The sequence below is a fragment of the Peromyscus eremicus genome, chromosome 6 (genome assembly GCF_949786415.1).
Source record: "Peromyscus eremicus chromosome 6, PerEre_H2_v1, whole genome shotgun sequence".
Taxonomy (NCBI): Eukaryota; Metazoa; Chordata; class Mammalia; order Rodentia; family Cricetidae; genus Peromyscus; species Peromyscus eremicus.
The window spans coordinates 22,572,030-22,597,723 of NC_081421.1; the positions used below are offsets into that span (position 1 = coordinate 22,572,030).

Genomic DNA, 25,694 nt, shown 5'->3' on the forward strand with positions numbered 1-25,694 from the left:
GTGTTGAATCAATATTAAAATTTTAACTTGAACTTGCTAAAATTAATAAGAATGGCATCAGATTACTCAGTTGGAATTAAAATGTAACAGGAGTGCCAAGAAATAGTAATATAGAACCTTTCCAAAGTGCACACACACACACACACACACACACACACACACACACACAGACACACACCACACAGACATACATGCAGACACTCAGATACATATACACACAGACAGACACACATATATACACAGACACACATGTGCGCGCACACACACACACAGATAATTCAATAACATTTTGACCTAAATAAAATACATTACTTTCTCTTGAATTTTCCTGATATGTCTTTGTTCTCCTGCTTGTAGATTGTTGACCACTTTTCTTTGCCCCATCTTACCCCAAAATATGAATCTGCACTTCACTGCTTTGTCAAACGCTTCCTTGTTGTGATATCGTTTATAGAGATTTTGCTAGTTAATCTCATAAGGCTCTGAAACTTTCAGGGAGGTATAATTTATGTTTGACTCCACAGAAAACATGTGAGTATTTGATAGCTCTAACTAACAAGGTAAGAAATGGGAAGCATTATTTTAAGCCTATCTTAACTCTGGACTAAATGAGCTCAACTGGAATTTGGGGGTAGTGCATTTGACAGATGGTGTCTTGGTATATTTTCATTACGGTAACTTTGTGCAGTCAAGTGTATAATTTTATTTAAGATATTTCACTGATTTACAGTTTTATATCTCATCTCTTCTTCATGACCCCACATATTTACAAACTGAGAGGCAAATTCAGTAGTATGTTCTTTTATAGATGAAAGTTCAAACTACAACAGGTGCCCTTGTTTCAACTCCATATCCCAGCTAGTAAACATAACAACAAACAAAAACACTTTTCTTTTTGATTCTCTTTTGCCATATAGGCTGTCTTTAAAAGACACCTGCTTTTCCAAAAAAGATTTGCTCTGCATGTGTATGAGTCAAATAAGGTCATCTAAAGGAACAAAACTGACAGAATGATATATGTAATAAATGGGGAGTTTATTAGGGGCCTACATAAGGTATTTTAGGGAGCTCAGCTATGGAAGTCTACTTCCTGGAGATGCCGAGAACATCGTCCACAAGGCTAGGTGCTTCAGCAGTCCTAACCTACTACTGAAGGTCTGGAGAACTCCTGGAGAACTGCTTGCCTTCAAAGCAACCTGGGAGACTGAAGAATCTGGGTTCTGATAACAGCAAATGAATACAACAGCCAGGGCAGAAGCAGCATGTAAATGAACTTGCTAACAGTGTAGATGTGCTCACCAGTGAGGCAGGAAGGAGTGATGCAAAAGGGAAAAAAAAAGGGTTTTTTTTGGGGGGGGGGATGTCTTCCTTTATTCTGGCTGCCATAAGATGATGTTGTCAGCATTTAGAGGTGGGCCTGTGGGGCTAGGGAGAGGTGGGTCTGTCCACTTCAAATAACCCAGTCCAGAAAATCTCTCACATGTATGCACAGCAGTTTATTTCTTAGTTCATTTCAGATCCAGTCAAGTCGATAATCAAGACTAACTCTCAAAAATAGAGCCTTTATCAACTTGATATTCAACTATATCTCCTTAGGTCATGCATAATTTCCAAATAAATAAACAAGGGCATAATTCTACCTAACGTGACTTAATTATCCTATATAAAGCTACAAATGTATTACTCTTCCCATAGAATGGGTTGAAGCATGATCCTAATTAGTCTCTATGAATTCTCCAACCAAATAGAGCATTCTGTCTCTATGAATCCTCAGACTGAATGGGGGATTTCTGTCTCTATGAATGGGGGGAGATCGTTTCTCCACCCACCTTATTTTCCTGTCTTCACCTCCCTAGTCCTGGAATTAAAGGCATGATCTTCCCTAGTATTGGGATTAAAGGTGTGAGCCTCTCAAGTGCTGGTTCAAAGGTGTGAGCCACCACCATCCAGCGCTGTTGCTCTTTTAGACTAATTCAATCTGGTGTAGCCCAGGGTGGCCTTGACCTCCTGATCTTCCTGCTTCCTTCTCCCAAATGCTGGGATTAAAGGTGTGTGCCACCACTGTCTGGCCTCTATGGCTAACTAGTGGCTAGTTCTGTCCTCTGATCTCCAGGAAAGCTTTATTTGTCAGAAGGCAAACAAAATATCATACAACAATGGGTGGCAGTCTTCTGAGGAAGGAACACTTAGTCTTTTAGTAATTCCATAACTTCAATATAATGATACAGACTTATAATACTTAAATATTGATATTATCACTATTTTTATATTATACTTCATGATATTATACTTCATGATAAAGAAATAGATGAAAGAAAATACAAATATATACTTAATGTGTGTTTGTGTGTGTGTGTGTGTGTGTGTGTGTGTGTGTGTATGTACAAGTGTATTCTTAACAAAACAGGCCAGAAACACTGAAGGCAATTACAGTCCTTGTTTCTATAACTGGCCATGTAGTCTTGACTGGTGTATAACTACCTTCTATTACCTGTGTATTTCTTCTACCTTGGCAAGAACTCCAGATGTTCTTGTTAGTTTTTTTTTACCTTCAGAAGTAACTTGTATTTTCATTTCTGAATGGTCTGAGTTCTTTGTCACCATGCCTAGATCAGACTGTTTTAGTTCCTTATACATTTAATCTTAGGACATAGTGAAAAGAACAGTCTTAACATTCTTCCTTATATTCATTGTGGAGAAGCAGTCTACATTCCCTCTTTTAGTGTAGAGAAATCACTCCTTCTGACATTGTTCTTCATTTCTGATCCTGTTAACTTAAGGGTATCAGGAGCTCTGAGTAGCTGGGGGAAGCCTTACTTCCCAGTTCAGTGGAAATATTGTTCTGCCTCCTTGCAGAAGCACCAAACATCAAGGCCAGAAGAGCATAGGGTCATAGTGATTGGAAGCAAAATCTTCTTAGTGGGTCACTAGCAGTGGTGGTGCCATTCTGATTTCCACCCCTTGATTCCTAGACCATGATGCCTGGCTACAGAAGAAAGATTCAAATAATATAGTGCCTTCTGAAGAACCATGCCCCAGGCCTCCAGGTGCTACCACCTGCTAGGGACTGTAAATGTGTCCTTAGAGGGCCATTGGATTGTTCTACTGAGCTAGGTACTTTAAAATGAGAAAGATGGAGAAGCCAGTGACTTTCAAGAAGAGCGCCCCCTGCTGTGCTTCTTAGGCCATGAAATGGGTACTTTGGATGGGACTCTTCTGAACTTTCTCTTTGAGGACAAAGCTCTGCTTCCCACCATGCCTCTCCAACAAGGAAGGGGCCAATTTATGGCAGGACTTAATAGAGTTTATATTTTTGTCATTGTGGTTTTCCTTTTTAGACATGTATTGATTTCATGGCTTTATATTTTAACCACATTTTAAGTGAACACATACAATAACCCAAAAACAAAGAGTATCAACATAAAAAGAGAGGTAGAAAACAAGGTGAGGTGATCTACTGAAATAAGGGAAAAGTGTTTCTGAAGATATACCTTTTCGATGGAAAGACTTTATCAAGAATTAGCAGGGTTATTCTTTCTTTTTTCAACCAAAATTTGGATTTTAACTAGAAAATGCCTTTAGCACATCCTGGGAAGTCATAAATATAAGGAAAACTCAGGCACTGTTAATTAGGTCTTTCTAAAAGTAGAAGAAAGTTATATATCTTTCCATCCAACTTGGATTGTGTGGGGGACATTTTTACAACCATTGAAAACACAGAGACACAACCCAGGTCATCCTTGTCCTCATGTGCCTGTGAAATAGAACCAGGGATTTCTCTAGATACTAAAAATAGATCCAGGGACTTCTCCATTTCAAAGTCTCATCAGGCTTCATAAACAGCCTCTTGAATCACAGAGGAGGGGAAGTGTGTCAATACTCTTCCCCATTCACCCCTGACTCCCGACTCACCAGGCTACTGATAAAGTTTGAACAAAAGGCTACCTGTCTACCATGGTAAAAAAAGGGTGAGTTTGGGAGTTCCTAACCTTCACATCCCTGAACTTCAACCTACGTGAACATATTTTAATCTCCCTACACACATGCACACAAACACACACACACACACACACACACACACACACACACACGCACACGCACACGCACACGCACACATGCACACACACCACAAAGGAACAGGAGTTTGAAGCAAGTAAGGTCTTTTTTCTTAGAAAGAAAAGCAGTTAATAGATGCTACTTTTGCATGAAGCATTCATGCTCATTAGAAGACTTCAATGTTTCTTAATCACACAATTATTGCTAAACACCTGGGTTCAACAACCTCCTCCAGCCTCTACCACAGTTAAAGATTACACTATGAACTTCTTTTGTAGATTTTGATCAGGAAATTGTTTGTCTGGTGAGGATTCTCTTTCTTACTCTATGGGTATGGAGCCATGCTATTTTTATTCATCTGTGTATATCTACAGTCAAGAACACCACCAATACATGGGACTATTATAAACAACAGTATTAAGTACTATGGATATGTTTATGTGTGCAGAGAAAACTACATATTTACCCTCATTAGGAAAATTTAGAGTGGTGTTTAAGGTATACATTGCTACTTTAAACATTGTTATAATCAGTCACTCCATAATTCACTCGAAGTCAATAAAACAAATGAAGGATATAATGAGGAATATAATTGTGTACCTCAAGCACATATGAATGTGACCTTGCTTAGGAAGAATCATTACAGATGTAATTATGATGTAGGGAATGCACATTAGTCTGCCCCTGAGTCCTAACACTAATGTCCTCATAAGAAGAAACATAAGGCAAAATCACATGTGAATGGAAGAATAGACATGTGATCATGGACAAAAAAAAAAAATATATATAAGTGGCAAGGTCAGGCCAAGGGCACTGCCAATTATACACAGTTACCACAGGTTAGGAAGATCCAAGAACAAATCTTCCATGGAGTTTTCAAGTGACAAGGCCCTGTGAACACCTTGACTTTGGAGATGGCTAGCCAAAGTGTAAAAGAATACACTCCTAGTGTTTTGAGAAACTAAAATTATGATCATTTGTTATAAGAAATTCATACAAAGGCTTATGGTAGTAATTCTCTACCAATATCCCAGTTTAAATAAAGAACTTCACTGAGTAAGAAAACGTGTTTTGTATTTAGAACTAACATAAGGTAATGTGATGGCTCAGCAGGTAGAGTTGCTTGCTTCCACATCTAAGGACCAGGTTTCAATCCCTGGAAGCTACCCGCTGGTAGGAGCGGAACTCCAGGACATTGTCCTCTAATAAGCTATGGCATACACTGTGTGTGAGTACATACAAATGCACATGTGCACGTGTGCGCACGCACGCGCGCGCACACACATACACACACACACACACACAGAGCACAGAACACATTTCAGCTCCTCTCTCAGGAAGCCATTAAGTTTGTGGTTTTCTCTCCTGAGTGTTTCCTAAACCAATTTCAATTCTTTAATAAAGCTTTGATATGAAGCCAGAATCAAGCAAAGTGCCTCCAGTTCACTCCCTCACCACCATCCTTGTCACAGTGAAGAGAGGAGCATTTTCTACTGTGCTGTTAGGTATAGCGCTCTTCTTTCCCACTGGAGCTTAGCAGCATTATTATGGAATATATATATATATATATATATATATATATATATATATATATATTCACAAAAACAAAAGCAACACCCCCTCCTCAATCAATAGCCAATTCTTACCACATCAGGTCTTTGCACAAAACACAAAATATTAGCTTGCCTTCCCAGCTGTAGATCTTGGCTTAGCTAATTGGAAGGAGATTGCACATCTGTGACCTATTTGGTTAGATCATCGCTAGACCAAAGAGAGGGCTGTCAGCAATATCTGCTGAGAACTGAAAATTCATGCTCAGGTGACTTTGCCAGCTCTGAGGCCCTAGCTTCTGGGTTCTGGTGCTGACAAGTCTGAGGTCAGCCCAATGTGCCAGCCATGACTCAGGCTGTACAGTCAGAAGCTATTTGGCATGATGATACAATTTGCCTTATGCTTATCTCCTTTTCTTTAAACGTTCTTGAAACCTCTCTAAAAACTGCTAAGCATGATGCTCCCTTGCCAGACTGATGTTGTGCAGAAGTCCAGCGCCGCTTCTGGCCCTTAATAGCTGTCATGGAAAGAGCTTCGATTGCTGATACGATTTTTGGCTATGAAGCAGTTGTTATGAAGCCTGTTAAGTTGCACGTGTGGACTTAAAGGAGCGTGAACACATATTGTATTTATAACATGCTGTTCAAAGACCAAGCTTGCCACTTAACTCCAGGCAAGTCATTCACCCTGCTTGTGTGCAGTTTCTATATCTGTGAAATGAGAAGGTTCCACCAGGGTCTCCATAGCCCTAACACTTTGTGACTTCAACCACAGTGGGGAAGACTGAAAGTTGTCACTCCTCTTTCTGTCATTGTGTCTCAGAGTCATTGAAAAATTTTGACAGAATTTTTCTTTAATGAAATGTATGTGAACACTGCTAGAATGGATAAAATAAAAGTGATATTTTATTTGTATGTTAATAAATAAAGGTCAGAGGAAATAGCAAGCCATTTTTAAGTAAACATAGAATTCAGGCAGTGGTAGCACATGCACACCCTTAATCCGATCACTTGGCAGGCTGGGTTTCTGTGTGTTCAAGGCCACAGAGCCAAGCGGGGGTGACACACGCCTTTAATCCCAGTACCAACCATAGAGACCTGGAGGTCTGTACAGACAGGCAGTGACAAAATAGTGAGGTAGCTTGGCTAAGAGCCAATGAGAGGGCAGACCAGCAAGGCAATAAAGGCGTGGGAAGACAGGAAATAACACACATGTGGAAGCTGCAGAGCTGGTGAGGTAAGGTTGGCTGGCGGCTTCTCCGATCTCTAAGGTTTTCACCACTATATTTGGCTCCATGATTTTATTTAATAAGACCGCTTAGAAATTCATCTACAAAAAGGCAATGCTCAACAGTTGGTATCATTATTTGTGAATAGGTGCATATTGCTACAACAACAAAATAAAACAAAAAGACAACCCCACAGTTTGTGGTGACATGCTTGGGGTGCTGGAATTATCTATAAAATGGACATGATTTAGAAAAATAAACTACCTTATATGTTTCTGTCTGGAGATCAAATACATTTGTTTTAACAATTATGAAAACATTCAGCACATAATAAATGGCTAATCAGACATTACTTTTCAAAACTCTTTAAACATTAACATCTAAAAACCAAAGTTGTAATCCTGACAGATTTTAGTATCCTTTGTTGTGTTCCCAGTCTCAGTAAGACACTGGGATAATAGCCACATCTACTGTTCCAGTATTTCCAGATAAGTCAGGAAAGAAACTGATGTGGTGACACTCCATAATTATCAGACAAATAATGCAAATGAAAATACAAACACATAAACTGTTAGGGTTCAAACGGCTGAGGTGCCTATTTCACATCATGACCAGGTTTCCCTGCATCTCTCAGTCCCTGTGTGTTCCAGGCCCCTCCTGGTTGGTATACCCCACCCCCTTCCCTAAACTCCTCCAGCCCGTGGACCGAACTGCCCTTCCCCAGCTGGCCTTCCCATGGAGTCAACCTTTCTCTTACCCCTCCCTTTGCTCTTTGCTGCCCCTTGTACCTCCCTTCCCTCTCCTTTCTCCTCCTCTCCTTACACGGGTCGTGGTCAGTCCACTCTGGACTCTCCTGGATGTCCCTGCCTCTGTTAGGCTCTCCCATATGTCTATAATAAACCTTCTCCACCACCACACTTAGGAGCAGTCATGTTCCCTTCTTTTTTTTTTTCATTCATAAACATCATCTATTCCAAAGTTGTATCTGTTAAACAAGAGGAAGAAAGGAAAGGCCTTGGGCAGAAGACATGACGATCACCTCATCTCTTGTCTCATGACATTTAAATATAATGTTCATATAGTTTTTTTAGCAGGTCAAATGATATACCATTTACACTCATATTTTTTAATGTTTGCAGAATTTATCTTTGACAAAAGAAAAAAATCTCACCTCTTTTCAATACCCCACTGCCAATTAAGTGGTAGTGTACATTTCTGAACACTATTTATCGAAGAGCTCATAGTCTATGTTTTTATTGAAAAAGAGATTAAAGTGATCAGAAATTTGACTGAGTGTAAATATCATATGTCACATACTTGAAACCTTCAGAAAGCTAAAAATAATTTTCAACCCAACTTAATTATAATCTTTTAAGCAGTTCTGAGGTAAGGCCACCTTCATTTCAGGAAACAAGATGATTCTTTCTGGAGGCAGCATCCTGATGCTCCTGTTTTTACACATTTATTTAGGAGTTGGAAAGCTTGCTTTCTCCTCAAGAAAAATTAACCTCAAAAATTGTGTAATATCTATTCAGATAATTTACAGGGCTTTTTCAAAAGACATTTTGTCAGAGGATCAGTGAGTTCTCTGACAGCTTACGGGTTATTTTCTAAATCTGTTTAAATGTACAGTTCTCTGGGAAAAGATGCATTTCTCGAGGCAGTCAAAGTCCTGGGTAATGGGCACCAACTTCTACCATATGTTAGTTACATTATGTTCTAAATTTTTTTTTTAGGTCTCATGTAGCTCAGAGTATCTTTAAATTCACTGTGTAACTAAGAATTACAATGAACTCTTGATTCTCATGCATCATCCTTCCATTGTCTGGGATTACAAGAGTTTTGTTCAGAGGATTCAACACAGCCATCGTGGGTGCTATGGGATGACATTCTACCAACCCGGCTATCCCCCAGAGCTCACTAGACTCACTTTTGCTCAGGACTAGTGTGTCACAAGCTAGATGCTGTAAGGAATTTAAAACTACCATACAGAGCACTGCTCCTTTCCTCAACTAACTATTGCATTTCTTCACTTTTAACATTGAAGTGAGCAGTTATGATCGACAATATTCCTTCCGGTACGGAGAACCCAAATCGGCTTCGTTTCCCAGTGCAGCTGTGGAGTTTAAAAAGGAACACCACCGGAACTCTGCAGGTCCGTGCACCTTTCCATGGGATGCCTGGAGAGCGTACACATCCGGAAGACACTGGCAATAGATGCCTGCACCCACCCTCCCGGGTTCCCTGTCCTTTGATGATGATTGCGGTAGACAAGCTTGCACTGCTCCTCATTATGTGTTAGGCTGACTGGACTTAACTGCCTTCTGCTGGTGTCTGCTGAAGAATGCCTTAGAGCTGTCTGCCAGCCTTCAGCTCCAGGAGCAGGCTGTTTCCTCTCCTGGAGCTTTGTTGTACAGCCCAAGGCTGCCCTGGAGGCCCTGTTTCAGAGCCTCTTTCAAGCCTGCTCTGCTTCCAGTTACCACACTTGAGCTCTGGGTAGCACCGGCGTGGTTACTATGCTGCCTTCCATGGCTCCATGCAGTAGCTTGCGGAGCCTCTGTGTGAGGAGTGACTTCCTTGACGACATGTTTCCACCTCACAGTACCTTACCGGGGACACAACTAATTTTAATCACATTTAAGGGGAACTCAAGGAAGTCTTACAGCCCTGTTTGCATCTTAAGGTGGAACTCTTCACAGCAGCTCTGGAAATCAGCCCCTGTTCCTGTTTGCATTACTGTCTCTTCTGTGTCCTTGCAATCGCCTGCCCAGAGCCAGGCACTGCTGCTGTGGAAAGCTATACCAAAGTTGGCCCAGCTCTGGGCTCCTTGGTGATTGAGAAGAGCTCTTTCCTAACCCACTCAGAATGTCCTCATACAGAAACACAGTTTTCAGTGACCCCTTAAAGAGGGTCTGTGGTTGAGACTGGAGGTGAATTTAGTCCCGGTATCTCCATAATATACTGGGTAGCATAGCCCACACTCGCAATCAAGTACTGGGGAGGTGGAGACAATCAGGTTACTGGGGCTTGCTGAACTTCATTTCAGTGAGAGATCATCTCAAAGACTAAGGAAAGCATCCAAGGTCATGCTCTGGCTTACAGGCTCATATATATGTACACAAACATACTTCAGCAGTTTTCCACACATAGACACATGTCGAAGGTTTGGGCTCACACATAAACTTTAAAACTATGAACCATCACCACACTTCAGTAAATGGATTTTCTAATCAGCAAGTGTCTGAAGACACATACCTCTCCAGGGTGATCTAAGCAGTAGCTGGCTGCTCTCTTCTTTTCCACATGCAGGGAACGCCAGGATCGTTCACTTTGGTCCTTCACTGAAACCTCGTGTCCACATAGCTTTCTTTTTCTAAAACCCCACCTGCCATTCTGGATTGTTATAGACATTTGAAAGTCTCTTCTCATCAGAACTGAATGCGTAGGTAGGGTTCTTACTAGTTATATGTGTTTCTTCAAGTAAGTATCAAATTGTTATTGAACCGTTTGCTGTTTACTTACAAGTTACCATCTTAGTAACAAAGTTGTGTGAAGCACAAAAAAGTTGCACATAATATTTTGCTGTTTGTGTTCTTCTTGAAGACAGTGTAAACAGAGGTACATGGAAAACTTTATCTCTTTCCTCCACATTTTTAATAATAATTGTTCTAGTGGAAGCTCCACCTCAGCCCCTGGCACCCTGGCATCTCTATACCCAAAGAGTCTGGAATGTTCTGGTGGAAGATCCACCTCAACTCCCCTCTCCCACCTCTTTCCCCAAACCCGCCCTTTCAAAGCCCATCAAACACTGCTCCTCTTCTAGAGAGGCTCAAGACCACTCCCACAGGGTGTTTAAGCTGCATCCCAGAAAACAGATATCTTCTAGTCTCTTGTCCCGGTCTCCTCTCTGGAGCCAGAGAATCACCCAGGAACGCTCTACTCATTAAACTGGGGCTTTTTCTAATTCTGTCCAGAGAGGCTTATGGGGTACAGAAACTTATCAATAATGAAATCAAATAAGCTGATTTTCAAGTTTGCTCAGACTCTATAAACAAATAACACAGATGGATGGCATGAACAGAAGTCCATGTCCTTATACAAGTTAGAATACAGGATCAAGGTGTCTGTGTGGTGAGTTTCTTCAAAGTCTCTGTCTTCGGCTTCTAAGACAGCCAGGCTTCTCCTTGTTGTTGCAGGAGCCTCTCTCCAAGTTGGTCTGCATCCTAATCAATTTTGTAAATTTTATTTTTGTTTCTTTGTTTTAGAGGCAGAGTCTCATGTGTATACCCATGCTGGCCTTGAACTCACTATGTACCTGAGGATGGACTTGAACCTCTGATTCTCCTGTCTATACCTTGAGAGTGCTAGTCTTCACCTATTAGGAGAAAGATTGTGATGCATAGGGACATGCACTAATGCTTCCCTATAATTTACTCATTTCTGTCTTCAAAAAGATATAATTATAACTTCCCCAAAAAAGAAAAAAATAGCATTCTTATATACTACGGTCTCAAACTTCAGAATGCAAATTTTAGAGAAATACCTACTGACCAGGACATCTATTATCTTGGTGTCAGGGAAAAACGTAGTGGGAAATCTTAGCTTGAATCTAAACAGAGGCATCATGGTACCCAGTAAATGCATAATGTGTCCCTTAATTATCATATTAAATACTTTTAATTTAAATAATATTGATGATTGATTTGTATATTATTTATTCTACATCTAAAGCAATTTATTTTGCTCCAGTTTCCTATAGTCCACAAAAATCTCCCCATGCCAGTTACTACTACGAGCAAGGGTTCTGGGTATGAATTTTGGCTGTGCTTACCAGGTGGGGATTCCAAAACTTGCTTGGAATATTAACATGACTGAGAGTTCAGTCCACCACAAGTTCATAGCTCCATGATAACAACTTCAGTGTGTTTGTGGAACAATGACAATTTTTATAAGATACATTCAAGAAAGACTTGTCTAAAGCATATTTTGGTTTGGGTCTATTTCTCAAAACTGTGCACATGGGTATTGCCTTAAAATTATCACGTCAATGTTTGTTTTCAGAATGCAATTGTACTTTCTATTCTGTCGCTGTGATGGTGACCAGTCACCTAAGGGAATGGTGAGACAGGCGTAAGGGTTTGGTTTTCGCTTGTACTGGAAAAAAAAAAAACAAATCTTTGAACATGTTTGGCACTGGCCTGGAACAGATCATGCTGAGTGAAGGATTAGTTGAAATACAGAGATTTTCCAGACATTAGACTACACCAAAAATTCAATTATAAATCTAATTACAACTTTAATTGTTAAACAATCAGCCAGATTACTTTTCAGTGTGAAGTGTTTTGCTTCCTGCTGACTCATGAACAGGTGCACTGTGCAGGTGACAACTCTCTTATAACCACATGACCTCATTTCCCCACCTTTTTTGTACAGCCTGCATTACTTTTTATATCTCACCCTAGACCACAAACTATGAAAGCCTGCCACGTAAAGTATGCATCTCTTTACAGCTAGAGAAGGATAACAACAGAAGGCTTTGTGTCAAGGAGAAGGGCGGGGCTTGTAGGCCAGCAATACCAAGGTGAAATAATAGCCCCCATCTTATTCAAAATTAGATATCTCAGAATGCATTGTTTCTGAAGATCTGAAAATGTGTAATAATCACAACAGGCCAAAATGTTCTATGGTGAGGCTGCCTGTATAGGTTTGTTTGGATTTCCGGGTCCTAAAAATTGTAAGAAATGTTTTTGTTGATTTTATCAAGTCACAAGGTACAGCAAATGTTAAGAGTGTTATAAATGAAAGAGGGAAGATGTCTGCAGGGGCCCTTACCCAACCGATAGCAGGCTTGGTCAATGTGTATAATCAGATGGGGGAGTGCAAGGTCAGTGTGTATCCTCAGACAGGGATGTGCATGGTTGGTGTGTATCCTCAGATGGGATGTGCATGACCGATATGTATCATCAGATGGGCTGTGCATGTTCAGTGTACATCATCAGATGGGCTGTGCATGGTCAGTGTATATCATCAGATGGGGTTGTGTATGGTCAGTGTACATCACCAGATGAGGTGTGCATGGTCAGTGTACATCATCAGATGGGGTTGTGTATGGTTGGTGTGCATCATCAGATGTGCTGTGCATGGTCAGTGTGCATCACCAGATGGGCTGTGCATGGTTAGTGTGTATCTTCAGATGGGGTGGCGTGTGCAGGCAACCACTGACTTTGCAAATATGTAGGTGGTATCAATTCCAGTGGAAAGGAAGTTCATTGTCTGTTTGCTGCAGACAAAGCTAATTTCACGTGGGAAACAACTATAAAAAAATCTAGCTTTTAACTTATTGCAAAAACGGTCCCCATTCATACTTCTGAGCAGTCTAATATTTAACTGTTTTTCTCTCTCAAAAATGAATCCTGTAATTTTCCAAAGATGATTTAATCTTCCAGTTCTCACTGAAAATTTAAACTGAGAGGTAGTTGATAGTCAAAACAAAAGCAGAGCACACTTTTCCACGTACGGTATACTTCAGAAGAAATTGCATGGTGCTGAAATTTACAATGCCAGCAGTTTGAAGCAAATGCAATAACACTTTAAAATAACATTGCAAGATTTATTTTAACATATTTAAAATGCAAAAACTCTTCTGAGAATTCTGGAAACGGAAAATGTTTACTTTAGAAGCACTCAGCTATGTTTTGGTTCAACACTGAGCCATAAAACGATTCATGAAGCATGCCTAACATGTGGTTCATACTGTATGTTTATAAATACAGTTTTCAATAATGCCAGTGGTTAAAAGAAATTAAGAGACAAACAACCATCGGTTGTCAAGACTGTGGAGAGGACAGGCTTCTGGATAGCTTGCAACAGATACTTCTACATAAAGTGATAATTATAACCATACATTCTGTAGCATCTCGGGTAAAAGTACTTCCCCCGTTCATGTAAATCCTTTGCCACAGCCACATTGGCTGCCAAGTATTTGAATTGTGACTAGGATGACTACATTTTAAATTTCATTTCCTTTTAATTGATTTAAATGTAAAGCTAAAGAGACAAATGTAGCTTGTGGTTAACAAATTGGACAACACGGACCTGTCCTTTCCCTTGCCAAGGAGAAGGTCAGTTGTGTTTCTGTGGTATGCACAATGATGATCTGTCTGGATGTGCCATTCTGCGCCTCATCCTCTCAAGGCAGCATTTGGCCAACTGCAATGAATGTTAGCAGCAGCCATCCTCTCCTTGTGGGCTCTCAGTCCTTCAGATTGTCAGGTGTTGTTTTGTTGGCTTAGCAGCTGCACCTAACATTTTAACTATTGTCTGCACCCCACAGTCAATGCCCCAAAGTCAGCAGCTTGCTGCTCAGGCCACAGGCACCAGCTCTGCTGTTGCCCACGAATGTAGTTTTTAAACAAGTTTCTATTGTTCTACTTACCAATAAGGACTCAGGAGCCAGATACTGGGGTGAAAACCCGCCGGCTCTGAGATACTGAGAAGCAACCAGCTGACTTTCCTTTTTGGTAGGAGATGCAGCAAGAGAGTGTCTCTCCGGCCATCTCAAACCAAACAGACCACGAACTCTAAGCCTCTCCCTACTCCGTGTGAGTTTCCCTGTCTGTATCCCTGGATCCTTCATACTCTCTATGGCTAATTCCTCTCAACTGCTTGCTGGCTCCACCCCTTGATCCAAGGTTGATTTTATTAACACAGTCTCTGGTTTCACAGAGTGATCAAATATCCCACAACAGTCAGGGTTTTCCTTAGTCAGAAAGAAGCCTGCTACTAATGCCAATCCTTCTTAGAAAGGCTCGCTCCCAGTGACAGTCACACGGATATTGAGTCATAAGGCATCTTAGTGGACAAATGTGCTTTTGGTTTGGCTGGCCAACCAACCCCAAACAAAAAACAACATCCAAGTGTTTGTGGTTAAAGAACAAAACTCACATTTTAAAAATGTTTAAAAGAGGACACCAAGAGAACAAGGCTCTCTAAATAAACTGAGCAAAGGTCGTAAGAACTCAGAGACTGAAGCAACTAGCACAGGATCAACACAAGCATGCACCGGATTGGTTGCATATATATTACAGCTTTCAGTTTAGTGTTTTTATGGGACTCCTGAGTGAGTGAACAAGTAAGTCTCTAACTCTTGTGCCTTTTCTTCAACTGTTTTCCTTCTGTTGGGTTGCCTTGTCCAACTTCCATGTGAGTTTTTGGTTTTGTTTTATCTTACTATATCTTATTTTGTTATGTTTTGTTGTTAACTCTTAGAAACCTGTTCTTTTCTAATGAGAAACAGAATGGGAGTGGATCTGGAAGGGAGGAAGTTGGGGAAGAACAGGGAGGAAAAGAGGGAGGGGAGACTGTAATCATGACATAAGAAATTGATTGTAGGAAACAGCTGATATATTAAAAGCTGAATAACATCAAATATTCCTTGATATTTGACTTCTCCAGGAGGATTCCTTGATCTTTCTAGGCATAGCTTTATCATATAGAGCTAAATCTCTATTTCATATTCTTGCTGCCTGCAACAGAACCTGTGAGCCAAAATGAGTCCTTCCTTTCTAGTCTCTCAGGGGTTTTGTCAAAAAACTGCTAAAACTCTGACTCACAGTGTAGGCCTCAGCACAGCTTCCCAAAGTCTCACTGTGTTTTGTATTTCATCTTTAAATTACCCTCAAACATGTTCAGTATTAAACTAAATCTCAAATTTTTCTGCATTAAATTCAAATTTTTGTTTGTTAATACCTCAAACTCTTACACATAAGTTATGTAATGGATACAAAATATTATTAGAAAAGTAGCTCTAGGTTAAAAATGAGACAATTTGTGAATTTGTGTTACTAGTTTGCTAATTAGGTCACTTTTAATCTAGATCAGTTTACTTATTAGGACTGTGGAGCTAGTAAAAGTCATTCTGTTTGTAAGACTATGAAAGGGGCTAGAGAAATTCTTAGCTATTATGAGTGCTTACTCCTTTTCCAGAAGTCTATCAACATCATTTGGTTCTCAAGACCTACCTCAGAGTCTCAAACCTGACTGTAGCACCTCTGATCTCTGGGGGTGCCTTGTTGAGTGTATATATTATCCCCCCACATATAAACATCATTTAAGATAATACTCTCTCTCTCTCTCTCTCTCTATATATATATATATATATATATATATATATATATATATATATATATTCAAAAAGAGACCACTGAGGGTAAAAATAAAATTATCTTACAGTTTAAGAATTACCACTTAAATAGCTTATTATATCTATTGTGTAGAAATGTATTTGAATACCTACTTTTAAACAATAGACTTCTAAAATATTTTATTTTTACTCATGTGTATAAATGGGTGTCTCTGTGAATGTGTGTACAGGTGTCCAAGGAGGCCAGAAATGGATGTTGAAGCCCCAGGAAATGGAGTCAAATGAGGGTGGGAACCACCTGAGGTGGGTGGAAACCAAACTCAAGTCCTTTAGAAGAATATCAGGTGCTCTAAAATGCTGACCCTTCTCTCAGTAGAATTTTTATCACTGTAAGAACTCACCATAGATTTCTATGGAAACATTGGTTCTTAAGTAAAACAAACAACTCTATCGATCTGGTGCTTGTTCAAAGTAAAGCACTCCCAGTATAGCAATGAAGAACACTCTCAGCAACAAACACACCAGCAGCACCAGATTTCTTAGGAGCAGCTACCACTCAAAGGCACTCTCGGTAGGCTGCACACTTAGCTATTTCAGCAATCAATACAATGGTTCCCTGCACAGGGCCATGAAAACTCGTGTTCATAAATTAATTTTTAAAACAAAATTTTGTTTCCAAAGTAATGTTTAAACTTAAATAATATATATTTTTATTATTTGTGAATTAAACTTGCAGAAAAAAATTTTGATGCTTAATGATAGTTCTCCTTAAAGTAGTTCTAAGAATGGAGTTTGATAATATTTCATATAACTAGGAAGACACTGGGATATAAACCACCAGCTTATAGCCAAATAGTAAGAATGCAGACAATTTCTGTGCTTCCCCCATCAAGAAAAAATTCATCCCAAGCTGTGAGTATCTAACATTTTGCTTTGACAACTAGGCAGATATTTATATTTTCTGGTATTCTAGTCAGGGAAGAGCTCAACATTGTCTCAGGCAATTTAGCACTAACTCAAGTCAGTCTTTAGACATTTGTCCAAGTAACTGGACCAAGGCCACCTGCTGAAGCCTTGTCACATTCCCAGTGACCATCTTTCTCTTTGCACAGCTCTGCCTGGCAGGAGCGACACTGAGCAGACAGTGTATAAAACACAGAGCCACTGAATTGTGACTACAGGAATATTAAATAAACTGTACCCTCTGATACATTTCAGGAGCGTAAAACCACTGGAAAGACTTTCCTCTTGAGAATTTAAAACAAAGAGAAAAGGGAGAAAAGAATTGTCACAAACACAGAGGGACACAGGTAAAAGCTTTAAACAAGATGGAGTTCTGGAAACACAGTTTATAGACATTCAGTATTAAACTGAGATGAAAGAAACAGCTTGAATTTCAATAAACTAGAAAAAAATTTGATATACTGTTATTTGAAAGCAACAATAAAATTAAATTTAAAAATGTAAATTCAAAAGACAAATAAGTAAAATAAATGCATGGGTAGAAAATGTTTCTGACTCCAGGAACTATGTGAGATTTAAATTTCAGAGAGCCTTAGTACTTTGAGGCGGGGAAATGTTTCTTTACCGTAATTTAATAACGAACAAGTTGGTTCCACTTCCAACTTTTGCAGCCTGTGTGTATCCCACAGCTTTCTAGTGCTTTTTTGTGTGATTCTACATAGCTAATAAGTGATGTTAGACCAAGCACAATTGCAGATACAACAGACCATTGATGTCATAATTATGATTAGTTACTGTGAATATCAGCCAAAAAAAAGCATACATAGTATAAGACAAATCTATGGGCTTATTTCATTCCTACAAAGTCATGAAAAAAATAATAAAATAAAACTTTAATATGCTAAGTTAACTCTTGAAATTTGATAAACTCTATTTTCTGGGTGTTGGCATTGGTTTTGTTATTGTTGTTGTTGTTTATTTCATTTTAATTCAAGGTCACAAAGTGCAGCCTAGGTGGGCCTCAAATTCACTATATAGCTACAGATGACTGAATTCTCGATCATCTGTCTCAGTCTCCAAACTTCTGTTAATACAGGCATGTGCCACTATGCACAGCTCAAAGGAAATAACACAATAGATTACAGCACTCATTAGTTAATATCTTAAATAAAAATGTAAACTTTTGGTATCAATCACATTGTATTTTGAGTGACAGAAGACATATGAGAAGTCTTAAAATGCACTTAAAAGAAAAAGATGTATATTGTGTGAAAATCACATCAGGGATATGTGCTTTCACTTTTTTAAAAGTAGCAATTATTAGATTATAGTTACAGATAAACTCAGGGACAAATACCATCCAAGACATCACCATGTTACAGGAAGAAGTTGTTTACTCAGCACCATTGACTTTTTATGGGTAGCCTGCTGAGAGCAAGAATTGAGCTGCAAATCCAGGACACCATGTCAGAATCCTGACTGATGCAGAGAGAGCAAATATAAAAGGCCCAGATGCTGAGGGAACAGTAGCAAGAGGTCGCATAGTTCAGAGCATTGGCCCCAATGGTCCAATTTGGACTTGACAGATGAAGTACCACAAAGCTCTTCTAGTCCAGTGCTTCTCAAACTTGAGTTGCTTCAGAATCACCAGCAGAGTGTGTTTGAATACAGATGTATGGCTCCCTCCTTCAAAGTTCCCATTTAAGTCAGACTTGGAATTCAAGGTTTTCCATTTCCTTAAAACTACCTTGTGCAGCATAGGAGCAGCATAATCATCTTTTTACTGTCAAGAAAATAAAGCTCAGAAAGACTGCCACGCTGAAAGTGTCCAAAAGATTACTTTTGTTAAAGTGATGACTCCAAGACATTCTTTGCTGAATCACATGGGAACATGTAGTTCAGAAACTATTTCTTCCCTGCTTTGATGCAGTAATATTCATGAATGACTTAGCTGGGCAATATGCTTAGTAAATAGCCATTTCTTGTATGGAATCCCATGTCTCATTCCAGCAATTCATTTAAAATTATTGGAGGTATACTTCCACAGTCTTGACTTACAAAACACCCACTTGAAGTGATGTAAAAATTGCACTTGACATCCCAGCAATTAGTGTGGTTTGTTTTGTATGGAATGTGGGAGCAGGTTGTACCTTTGGAGGTCACAGGACAATTTGTGGTGGTCACCTCTACCAAGGGGCTTCTGGGAATTGGAATCAGATGACAGAATTTGGTGGTAAGCTTCTTTACTTCTATATGCTGTCTTACTGGACCTGACTCAGAATTTTTTGAGATGATGAAAGGTTTTAAGTTAAATATCCATCAGATTACATAAATGTCTCTATTATCATTTTAATTTATTCACATTTTCTGGAAAATATTGAATTGAGCTAAAAGTTATTAGAGAATATGTAGACCAAACAAGAATAGTAGAGCAGCAGCCATTGATAAATCTAGACAGGTGACATAATAAATAAGACATACATAATAAATAAGACCACCAGCAAATAACTTCTAGGATTTTTGTTTGTTCTATTTTGCTTCATTGGAGTTTAATCACCCTTAAATTATAACATAATTCCTAATCATTGATCAATGGTTTTAAATTAGTTCTTCTAATACTCATTTACCTTGACAGTGTTAAAGAATATTAAATTAGATACTATTTTTTGTTTGCTTGTTTTTGTTGGATTTTTTTGCTATATAAACTTATTTGTATACTTATATGTTTACAAGTCTACCACCTGAAGTTCACCAGAAAGAGCAAAATACTTGTAGAGGATTATACTAAAAATGAACAAACAAAACAAAAAAACAGTGAAACCTGAAACTTCAAGACAAAGATACTGAGCAAAATTAGAGAGAAAGGAAATACATGTGTTAGAGCCACAGATATAGACCAATACATTTACTATCTTTCTCTTTCCTTTCTGCTATATTGTGCTTTGAATGCAGAAAAGGACAAATCCTTCCAACTAGCATAATACTTGCAAAAGCCATTTTCATTCAGTACCTACTTAAATGGCATTGAGAAACAGTACATAATGTTGTTCATCTTTAGATTTAACCAGTCCAGCACATAATTGTACCCTCAATAGTTAAACAGTTGATCACCTTGTGAGAATAGAGGCAGTGATTCCTAGCACTATTTGAAAATATATTCTAAGCTTAGTGGTGTTTGAGGATATTTGATCACACTGTGAACACAGAGTTTAAATTTGTATTAATTAATAAAATTAACCTTGGGTCAGGAGACTGAGTTAGCACCTAGTTGACAGAAAATAATCCTAGAGCATCAGAGGGCATCTGGAAGAGAAAGAGAAGCACTGGGAGTAGTAGAGAGGGATTTGGAGTGGCACACGATCTTTTTATTATTGTTGTTGTTGTGACAGAGTGGAAGGATACTACTTTTGAGAGATACCAGCAAGGACAGAATATTAACTAGCTGATACTCAACCTCTCTGAGCTAGTAGGTTTTCACCCTAGCCTTTGAGTCTTGAGTCTTATTTATAGATAGAATGATAGAGATTTATTTAAAACTACCTTTAGTGGCAGTGATGGAGCTGGTGCATGCAGGAACATAATTCTTGCCAGGCTGTGGCCTGACTAGCCAGGGCACAGCCAGAGAAGCAGGCTGGTAACTGCAAAGTTGCAATTGCTGACTGAAGTAGCAGTAGATTAAGGCACAGCCACTGTGCCAAAGTTAAAACAACAGAATGGTGGCTCATATCTGCAATTCAGAGTTTTAAGAGGCAGAGGCAGAATGACTACCACAGTATGAGGCTAGCCTAGGCAACCTAGAAAGTTCAAGGACAATCTCAATCTACAGTGTGAGGCCCTGTCTCAAAACCAACATATATTCTAATGGAACGCTAGAAATCTCAAATCTCAAATCTCAAATGGCAAATGACTCTGTCATAATTACTGCAGATGAGAATCATTGAAAATTTCTCAAATTTTTGGGACAGTGGTTTAAAAAGAGGGCATTTAAAGTCCATTAGCACTGCCATACAGGGTAATGACAAAGGGAACTGACAGTAGAGAAAACTGTCAGACACCTGCAAAACCGAAGGACCAGTAGCATCATAGGAAGTGAGACCCATCAGCAACAAGTTCCTTTTGATGGGCACCCCAAGGATGGCATGTTTTCTTCAGTGTTTCTACAAAAGCCATAGGCATGATCTAGAAATTATAAAGTACTTGACAAGCTGACTGGGGGAAAGCTACAAAACAACAGGTCAAGTGTCAATGCTATGTGTGTGTATATATATATATATATATATATATATATATATATATATATATATATACACACACACTTTGATAATATCACAGACCAGTGTGACTGAATGAAGGCTGGAATTCAAGATTGAAGACAACACCATATACAAACAAACAACAACAAAACTAATGAAGGAATTGGAGATATTTTATATAGTCTGTAATTGGTGAGTGAAATTATATGAATGTTATTTTAATTGCTTTGATAATTGTATTATGGTCACACAGAAATAAGATTAAACAATGCTGCATGAAAAGAATGCAGATTCTGTACATACCTTGGCAATACTTTTGGCTTAAGTTTTTTTAGTATTAAATAGAAAAAGCATTCTGAGAAAACTTAATACTTTGCCCAGAATTTTGCTAGATGGACCCGAACTCTGCATTTGCAAAACAACCCAAGACAAAAAAGTATTATGGATAAATGTTACCAACTAGTCACCTTATCAAAGTAAGCAGCGAGCAGGGAACTCATTAATTATCTGCTTTTGCTAACCTCACAGTCCACTAATTTTCTACAGTCACTAAATGCTGCTTTTTGAAGCAGAGAAATTATAACACAGGACCATGAGGGCAATTACAGATAGAAGAACTGGACTGTGATCTGCGATACCTACAGAGTATAGACAGACAGCTACTATTCTAATTTCAAACTTCCATGATAGGAAAAGAAACTACACAAAGTACAGCTCATTGAAATTACAGAAAATTGATTATAGTAGAAGACAAAGCTGTAATCAGTTGACTGAATAATTTATTAAAATAGAGTTCTAGAGAAAGTTAATAAATAATTAGTAAAGTTAGTACGTATAAAGGAAAAGATAACTAAATTTGAGTAAAATTATTGTGATGTGTTTTGTAATATTTTGAAGAAAGAAAAGAGAATGTATGAATAATCACATACTTTGTGTGGCTGAGTTACTAACTGAATCAATGTGGTTAGTGGGATGGCCTTGCTCTGAGAAGGGGTTAAAGAGCAGTCCCATCAGCCTAAGTGTATGAACAGACTATACGTCAATGATATGCTGGGCAGAAATGTAAGAACACTGTGGACATCTATCATAGCAACAGTTGTCCTACCTGTATCTCATGTTCTCCACTGTGTTGAACACACAGCTTCCAAAACACAAAAGGATGCTTAAGATAAAGACAGTATCTGTCAGCTCACAAAAATGAGCCAATTCAAGGAAATTTCATCATAAATAATTCCCAGCATCTTTCCCCTACTTCTGTTCAACTAGACTCTGGATAGCCTTAAACTCTAGACTCACAGTTATAGTATCAGACCCAGTGAAGCGGTGACAACCAAGAGTCCCAGATGTTTGTTGGTGTATCCAAACTACATGGAATGTCTCCCAATCCCAGATTGAATTTATCTTGTAAACTAATCCCTAATAACATATGTTTGCTGTCCTTCATTAGCATACATTATTGAAATAGCAACCTATTATAGTTTGCTAGAAATGCTTTATTCTAACAGATTGGTTGTACATATTTTTGAATAAATAAAGTATTCACTTAAAAAAACTGGAGCATTTAGAATTATTTCTTTTATTATCTATTGACTAAATTAGGTAGCATACACTTACAAATCATGTCTATATGAGGATTACAAGAAGGAGCTTACCAAGACTGGGGTACCCAGGTGTAGAAGGGTCTCCTCCTGGATTCAGTGTCACCATAAAGGTCTCAGAGCTAAGCTCTCCAGACTTTGGTATATCACAAGGATCAGTGTAGAGAAGAGCACCTCCAAAGCCAGCCTTTTCCAATAAGGAAATCTAAGTGGAGAAAACACAGTTGAAGGTGTTTTACACATTAGATGTTCTCATGTCACTGCTTCCGTATCGTGGGTAAAATAAATACTTCACAATTCTTTCAATATTTTATAAAGTCACTTTCATTTTCTGTTTTCCAAAATTTGAGCTGTGAACTATTATTCTATTTTGCTTTTTGTCATTTTGATAAATATTACTACTAAAAGCAACTTGAGGAGGAGAGTTTATTGTCTTTGTGGTAGTTTAACTGTAATTGACCCCCATAAACTCATAGAGAGTGGTGCTATTTAGGAGATGTGGCTTTTTTGGAGTAGGTGTGGCCTTGTTCGAGGAAGTGTGTCACTGCTGAGGTGGGCTTTGAGGTTTCATATATGCTCAAACCCCACCCAGTGTGAAACCTCTGAAACTATAGGCAAGCCCCAATCAAATGTTTTGTATGTTCTTTTATAAGAGTTGCCATGGTCACAGTGTCTTTTCACAGCAATAGAAACTCTAATTAAGATACTCTTACAGTTCCACATCACCAAGTGATTTCCGGGCCAGAACTCAAGAGAGTAACCTAAAGGGAGGAACTGAAGAAAGGCTGTGGAGGAACACTGTTTGCTCACTTTCTTCCACTGGCTTGCTGAGTTGCCTTTCTTATAAAGACCAGACCCATTTGCCCAAGGATGGTAATGCCTCTGCAGTGGGCTGGGCCCTCTTTTATTGATTAGCAATTAAGAAAATATCTCAGAGATATGTCCATAGGCCAATCTTATGGAGGCAATTCTTCAGTTGAGATTTAAGTAAGTCGAGGTTTATATCAAGTCAATAAAACCTTCTCTACTAATTACCATTAGTATATAAAACAGTGTGGGTGGTAGATGGGTGGATTTCTTGTTTCATTTTTATTTTAAATATGGCATATTGTACTTATTCTTTGGAAATAATATACATACAATACATTTGAATAATATCCCCCAATCCTTCCAACTCGTTCTTGATTCCCTGCCAAGTCTCCTTCCAACTTCACATCCTTGTTTTTTGTTTGTTTTGTTTTGATTTAATTATATATCACTTACTGAGTCCAGTTAGTGCTGCGCATGTATACATGATTTTAGTTTCAGGTCAGCAACTGTAGCACTGGGCAACCCCAGCTGCCCTGGATTCACAATGCAATGGTTCTGATGTGTTTAGAAGATACTCTTTCATTCCTCCCTGACCTTTGGCTTTTATAATCTTTCTATGATGTTTTCTGAACTTTAGGGAAAGAGAGTGTGATATAAATGTCCCTTGCTGTGTTAACATATGATTTCTTTCTCTGCTACAGACTTTCTCATTCTCTCTCTTTTTTAATTGTCCAAGGGTTGTCTACTTATATGAGGCAAGCAGAGGATCCCCCACAAACAGAGTTCTGCTTTTAGATGAATGCTGTTCTGCCTAGTCTTTTGTCCTTCTCCAGAGCAGAAAGCAGCCCAGTATGATGATACACTTTCTCCAGAGGCAAGCCTGTCCTATCAACGTAGAATGGGTAAGCTCTTCTCATGCTATTTGGAAAATAGACACTGCAAAGAACTTTCCAAGATCCTCCTTGATATTACTCATGTTACATGCTCAGCCCCACCTGGGAGGGCGGGCACTTAAAGCATTCTGAACAACCTCATGAGAGGCCTGCATTTGAAGAGTCCTTTTCTGTATGATCCTGCCAAGGAATATTTGAAAGCAGCCCCAGGTTACCTCCTTCAAGATGTTTGATGGAAAGATTTATGCTGTTATTTAAAAAAACACAATTATTTATAATTACAATGGGAAGATGATCTTGACATTTTCCCATATTCTAGATTTTTTGTTTGCTTAACTGATTTATGTTCGTTATGCACCTTAGAATGATTTAATATGATATAAATAACAATAATCATGATTTGCTGCTTCTATTTGTCTTCCATCAGAAATAATAGTAATTAGAGGGCATTAAAGCAATAAAACAGAGTAAGATGAACACCTATATTGACTGTAGATTGTTACTACTCATCCAGAGATGTGACTTAGCACTTATACTTTACTTTCTGATTATTGCTCATGTTATTACTGAACTGTGCAAAGGACTAAGGGCAGTCACTGTGATCCTGACTACAGCCTGCTGTGAAGGTGAGGATCAAGCTGCTTCTCCATACCACAGTTCACAGGATGCATATCATGGATTCTAGTAGGCAATCAAGAGTATTGGCACATAACATTTTCTACAAGAAGAAAATTTCATGGGTGTGGCATAACATCTATTCCTAAACAAAACAAAGCCCAGCAAAAATACTTGGGATATTCTTTCTTAGTATGTACTGGTATTGGAAAAGATAAAGCATGGAATCACACACATACACACACACACACACACACACACACACACACACCACACACACACACACCACATACATACACCACACCACACACACATCACACGCAAACACTACATGCATACACATACATACACACACACACCACACACACATACACACACACACCACACAATGCACACATACACACACACACACCACATACATACACCACATACATACACCACACCACACACACACACACACACACACACACACACACACCACATGTGCATATATCCTTGTTTATTTTTTTGCTGCTGTGATCCAGAGGATGGCCGCTTAAGGGAGGATTTATTTCACTTACAGGTTACAGTCCATCATCCAGGGAA

At 38.8% G+C, this 25,694-nt stretch overlaps 1 protein-coding gene across 1 annotated transcript in view; it reads right to left on the bottom strand.

Annotated features, from left to right (window-relative positions):
* The window catches only part of Naaladl2 (N-acetylated alpha-linked acidic dipeptidase like 2), an 865,055-nt gene that overhangs the window by 475,848 nt on the left and 363,513 nt on the right, over window positions 1–25,694 (bottom strand). The window contains exon 5 of the mRNA XM_059265279.1: window positions 22,846–22,996. Within this exon, the coding sequence (XP_059121262.1) occupies window positions 22,846–22,996 (151 nt within the window). The remainder of the gene's footprint in view (window positions 1–22,845; window positions 22,997–25,694) is intronic.